The sequence below is a fragment of the Wolffia australiana genome, chromosome 10 (genome assembly GCF_029677425.1).
Source record: "Wolffia australiana isolate 7733 chromosome 10, ASM2967742v1".
NCBI lineage: Eukaryota > Viridiplantae > Streptophyta > Magnoliopsida > Alismatales > Araceae > Wolffia > Wolffia australiana.
The window spans coordinates 12,038,976-12,045,347 of record NC_135844.1 but is presented as its reverse complement, the minus strand read 5'-3'; the positions used below and the strand labels follow the sequence as shown (position 1 = coordinate 12,045,347).

At 33.4% G+C, this 6,372-nt stretch overlaps 1 protein-coding gene across 1 annotated transcript; it reads right to left on the bottom strand.

The window, feature by feature from the left end:
- Positions 1-305: 305 nt before the first annotated feature.
- Positions 306-3,777, bottom strand: LOC144708863 (dynamin). The gene is made up of 7 exons (XM_078582311.1): positions 3,462-3,777; positions 2,567-2,655; positions 2,409-2,484; positions 1,878-1,927; positions 1,488-1,793; positions 855-893; positions 306-601 (listed from the first exon to the last, which is right to left on the bottom strand). The coding sequence occupies exons 1-7, from the start codon at positions 3,598-3,600 to the stop codon at positions 446-448; spliced, it is 855 nt and encodes a 284-aa protein (XP_078438437.1). The 5' UTR covers positions 3,601-3,777; the 3' UTR covers positions 306-445.
- Positions 3,778-6,372: the final 2,595 nt, after the last annotated feature.

Below are 6,372 nucleotides of genomic sequence, written 5' to 3'. Positions count from 1 at the left end.
CAAGGACATGCAGGACAACTACCAGCCCGGCAGGCTAATTATAAATTTACAGCAGTAGTAATTAATCTATTCGAGTTCCCTGGAGGACATTCTTCGAAATATTTTACAAATTATAATCGACTGTTGCACTTTTCTCATTAACCTTTTTCCCAATAAGTTTTGTCTTTGCATGGTCAACTAACAAGGCTGACCGGGTAAACATGTAAAATTATACATGGTATCTCAATGAAAGTATGATTTGGTACATCGGATGTGATCAAGTAAAATTTAGTGGGGTGCTTCTGTGTCTCATTCAACAAAGACAATTTGAGAAAATCGTTTCCATAAAGTAAATTTTTTAGCTTATGTTTCTGTTACATTAATAAAAAAGGACTGGCTTATCAAGATAAGCGCCAATCAACAAAGAAATAAAAATAATCCTAATTAATCGAGGCTGGATTTTTCCCTATCTTCTTCTCCCTCTTCGGCGTTCTAAAAGCTCTGAGTAATCACCATGGCCTCTAACCTTGCTGGGAGAAACTCTCAGGTCCTCGACTAGTATCCGCCGTAGGTTTTCGTTCTCTTCTATAAGCTCGTCAATGATTTTCTGGTGCTGCAGCAGCTAAATATGTGAAAAACAAACTGATCAATTCCATCAAATCAAAATTCAGTTTACGTAAATGCAAGTGAGTTTATTAAGCATGTAAAAATTTACGATTGATGACTCTATTTACATTAATAGCATAGTACAGACAATGAAAATAGTGGAGTCACATTCTTATTGGATGTCACAGTCAATACAAATATTATATCTGATACTACATACTATGCAATTTTGTGAAAGAAAAATGGTACGATAAAATAATCATTCTTACCAGTTGTAGGATGTTATTTTCAGATCGCAATTTTCTGGCCTACACAAAAAAATGTAAGAGATCACAGAGAGTACAAGAGCGTCATTTGATGGAAAAAATAGTCCAATTTATATTACTAAATTAGAGAAAATAACGATAAACTTGAGAACAAAAAGATAAATTAACGCCCCAAGTAAGCAAAAATCATACTAAATGGAAAAAAATCAACAAATTTGAGAATAATAAAATAGAATAACTACCCAAGTACGCAAAAATATCGAAGGCAACTGCTGCTACTGGGCTCAATAAAATCAAAATAATGTATATTGGAGCTTCCATTTAGAACCCGACTATTTTCCCTAGCTCCACCAGATATGCCATATAAAGCTAACAAAATGATGAAAACCGAACATCACGACTCCTAGAGTGTTTAAATATGTAAAAGAAATCACAATGGCGGATTTTACGAGTGAACAAAACCCCGAAAGAAACTTGACTCATATTTCTGTCCTCATAAGCTCCAAAAAACAACATTAATAAAAAGCCGCTTAAGCAAAGGCATAGATTTGATAGTACATACCAGCAGCAATGCTAGAAAAGACTAGCCCAGTAATTAAGATTAATATAGAGCCATCATCAAAGAAATAAAATTACCAGATCATCAACCTGCGCTTCTTCGTCACTCCTGAAAACTGGATTATCTAAAAAGCTCTTCACAACCCTTTCAGTGCGAGTTTCTACAGGTGTTTCCGAAGTCATCCGGCGAAACTTCTCGCTTCCTTCCTTGCTCGAGGATGGAACTTTCAAGGGATCAGTGGTAAGTTGCGAGACATTTCCAGATAGTGTTCTTGAGTTTGCAGCTGAGCATGCAGTCACTGCTTCTGTGCTATTATTAGGAGACTGGGGTAGAGGGAGTCCGGGTATTGGCCCAGTTTTCGAGATAACCTTTTCTATCAAGAGCTGGAAGAATGAACAGATGATTCACCACCAGAATATTAAAAAAAGGAAGAATAAGAGGACTTGTAATTTGAACAGATGACGTACTCCAACAAATGCTTGAAGCTTATGAGCTGCTCCAGGCTTCAGTGTGATCCCTGAGATAGTGCCATTCTAAATTTTAAAATTTAAAGGAGATATAGTATATTGGATACAAGAGCAGTTAAATAACAATGTATGAACTTGGGTTGGCGCTGTGATAAATTTGTCATCTTCATCCGTTTTTGATTGGGGATAAATGACAAGATGATGTCGGGTTTGTCCTACGGTGTTTTAGATGTATTATGACACTCAGATTAATTCATCATCATCATCATCATCATCATTTACTTGTAATCATCATCTTGACGCCAAACCATATAACTTCATTAAAGAGAGAGAGAGAAAAAACCTATTTTCTTTTTTTTTTGAAATGCGAAAAAAACATATTTTCTATTGTCAGTAGAGAATTTGGATAAATTTTTGATGGCAACCTTAAATTTGAAAATTAGAGGCATTGAAACGATTACTGCACATTTTCTCGAATTAAATGACTCAAATTCGCAATAGAAAATAAGGAATTATAATCGTATTTCATACCTACTCCGAAACCATGGCCAATTCCGACTCCACAGCCAATTCCAGCCTCTATATTTTTAATCCCCACTCGCCTCAGCTGAAATGAAACTTTTTTTAAGAAACAAATGTCTTGTTTTAGAATACAGAGTAAAATGTATTTCAAAGTTATAAGAACACACATTGGTATTTACATGTCTCCCAGCACCAGAGAAAACATCCATTGCGCCTTGGGTAGCAGACAGAACTTGCTGGAATGCCGGGATTGAACCTGATGTTGCACGCAAACCAAAAAAAAAGAAAAACACAGAATTCCAAATTCAGATGATACCAAGTGAATGATTATGTTTTCCACATCATAAGGTCCATCAACGATTCGTCTTCAAGACATGAAATAGAAAAAAAAAGCTTAGGTTTCTCGTTCATATCAACCGGGAATTTACAAACAATAGGTAAAAGGCTTCATTAATTGCAAATAAAATAAACTGTAAGCGACATCAAACTTAATCTGCATTCTAGGATGCGAATTTTCAAGAGTTATAATACTTCGGTCAACGATTAACAAAACCCTAAACAAGTGCATAATAAATTCACCGAAAAATAGCACCATAATCCATTATAACGTGAAAATCAACAGCCGGAGTTGAGGAAAATAAGTAAATACCCAGATATTTATGCGTCAAGAACTTACTCTGATTGGCAATAGGAAGACGAGAGAGAACAAATGATATATTACCCACGTAAATAGTCTTCCTAAAACCGATGATAAACGATTAATGTCAAAAAAATGAAATATCTTAGATTTCTTGTTCATTTCAAACGGGAATTTCCAAAGAAGAGCTCAACGGCTTCATAAAATGCCAGATCAAAGATATTGTAAGCGACATCAAACTAAAGCCTGCATTTAAGGATGGGAATCCGCAACAATTATAACCATCCGGTGAACGATTTAGGAAAACATAACAAATGGGTTGAAATTTTGCTGAAAAATTAGTCTTTTAATCCAGATGTTTCACGCGTTAAGAGCTTTGTCGGATTGGAAATAAGAAGCCGCGAGGGAACAGAAGGATACCTTACCCATGTAAATGGGCTTGCCAACACCAATGCCAACTCCGCAGCCGATTCCGAAGCCGGTAAATATCTGAAGAACCCTAAAGCTAAAGGGATTCTCCATCTTCCAAGACTTGACGCCCTCGTTGCTCACACCGGAAGCCATGGATTCTTTCCCAGAACTTACAGTCCAGCGGATGAATGTTGAATGGTTTCGAAGAAGTTGTACCAATCCAAGACAGTATTTCTGATGTGGGTTTATCGGGTTTTTGCCTAAATCGCAGATGGGCCACGCTGACTTCAAGAAATCGATAAAAAATTGTCATGAAATGGTCGATTGTACGCGATTATCATATGAAGTAATTAAACAACACAACCCACGTAGGGAATGATCAGAAATCTAATGCTTCACTAAAATTCTTGAAATATACATCAAATCAACTGATTGCTGATCTGTTTTTTGTAATTGAATTTTCAATAAGTCAATTGTTATGCATATCTATCTACTCTTATCTTGACAATTGCCTCATGAACTCATTCATAGCAATCACTCAGAACACAAGACAAGCATTTCTACTTAGACTTGGTATTTCAGTTTTGTAGAGTGAATTCCGATCAAAAGTCATAATAAAAGCTGCTAATTATAGGTATACAGTGCATTTTGATGCATTGTATCTAGATGCTATATCCGTGTAACAAAATGATTATAAATTTTTAGCAAAAGTCTTGATGCCTAAATTGACTCGATAGAACACACTACTTCGGTGTACAATGTTTTGAAATCAATTTAACTAACCCATCACTGAATGCTAATAACAAACCTCTTCTAAATGCAAAAAACTAAGTTATAAATGTTTGGAGCAATACCTAGGTAAGTTTAGGATATCTGAGAGTTAACTGAAATGTTTAAGAATGTATTTTTAAAGACAAGGTTACTTCTATATCCTGAAATTTCTAAAGGGTAAATCTCATATCCAGAAAAAGAACATTAGCTGACCCTATATAGTTTCTCAAAGTGTATCAAATTAGAATTGAAAACAAGCCCCTCCTAGAAGCATTCGAAACTAGACGACAAGCAAACAATAATGAAGGTTAAAAGTATCTTTTAGATAAAAAGTTTCAGAGCTGGGCTGTATATCAATTTAAGTACGCAGGTATGAAAATATGTAGAGATTAAGATACTGAGAGAGATGTAAGAGACCTTGATTTAAATCTATAGAAATACGCATAGAATAACAAAAAATAAACAACATCATTCCAATACACACTGATCAGATAAATAGAAATACTGAATGAATGAATAACCAAACCTTGATCAAGAATGATGCAGAAATGAATGAATGAGCTAAACAGCAAACATTTAAAGCAAGAAATAAAAAATGCTATAGGAAATGAATCAGATTAATCAGATGAGAGAAAACAGGAAAACTGTCTTACAATTCTAAGAGATCTGAATTGAAAGAGAATATAAACGAGGTAAAAACGGTCCAACTCTGAGCAATCTTGGTAGATACATAAATGATACAAATGGCTAAAAAATTGTCTGAGATTCTGATCCATAAAAATAGATACATAGCAATGAGGAATGGGGGAAAACTCATTGAGACAGTGATTGATTAAACTTAAGATAGACAAAGATGGGAGATCTTTAGAGCTTGAAGATAAGCAAAGGTTGGAGAGCAGGACCAGATCTGTGAGACTCGTAATAAATCCTCATAATGAGTAGTTTGGACTGCTGAAATGATAAGAAGAAAAGGAAGCGCTCCAAAAACTATATAATGTTTTCTTCTTTTCACTCATGTATACATCATCTTTATTTATGTATATGGATGCACCTTAAGATTAAGCCATTCATATAGAATGTTTTTTTAATTGAAGCTTACTAAAAAGTTCGATATAAAACTATTATAGCATGTTGAATATATGAATTCATGAGATGTACATAAATGAACTAATGTAATGAGAAGGCCACTGACCTGTAATAAACTTTGTTACAATTCTATCTTACTCCTGTCATTCACCTTAGGATGTTGACTCCATCTAGGTCTGGTAGTTCCATTTTAATTTCTGTCCCCCATATATTACAGAAGAAAAAAATTTCCCTATCCATGAGATCAAGAACAAACTATAAATACCCATTCATACATAAAATTTCAAATTCACAAAACAATTATCATGTGGCAAATCAAATTTGTCGGTGAACATCAATTCAAACAATATTTGCTCTAAATAAGACTTGAGTCCATAGAGAATAATGATGATCCCACTAGTTTTTATGTATCTGATAAGCCTAAGAATGCACATAATTTTGTCGTTTATTTGACGTTTCGACTTATACAATAAAATTTTATAATTTCCCTTAATCACTAAATATAGAGAATATAGAGCAAGCAAGGGGTCGAACCACAGGGAGGCAACAAATAAGAATTTTTATCCAATTTCAATGAATTAATTCAAAGATGAATTAATTTTGAAATTTATAAACCTTAATTATATTTAATTATGTTTTAATCAAACAAAATTAAGTAAAAACTTAAATTTTATTTTAAATATTTTCGGTTAACACACTCAGGATAGGATAATTTCAATTTTAAGATCAGATTAATTTAGATTATTATTTTCCCAATTATTAAAAAAATTAAAAATAATTTTTATGAATTAATATTGGGAATTTAAATGATCAAGAAAGGGATTTTTAAATTGGACTTCAAGATGGATAAATTTTTGAATCAAATTTTATTTTTAGTTTTTTTACATATTAAATTAAATTCCTAAACAATAAAAATCGAAATCTAGAGAGAGAAAATAGACAAATTAACCTAGAGAGAGAAAATGAAGAATTTAGGGAAAAGATGAAATCGGACCCTAAATTAAAATTTTAATGAAGCAGAAATGTTCTAAATTGATGTAGAATTAAGGACAAAAACTCATATCTTGA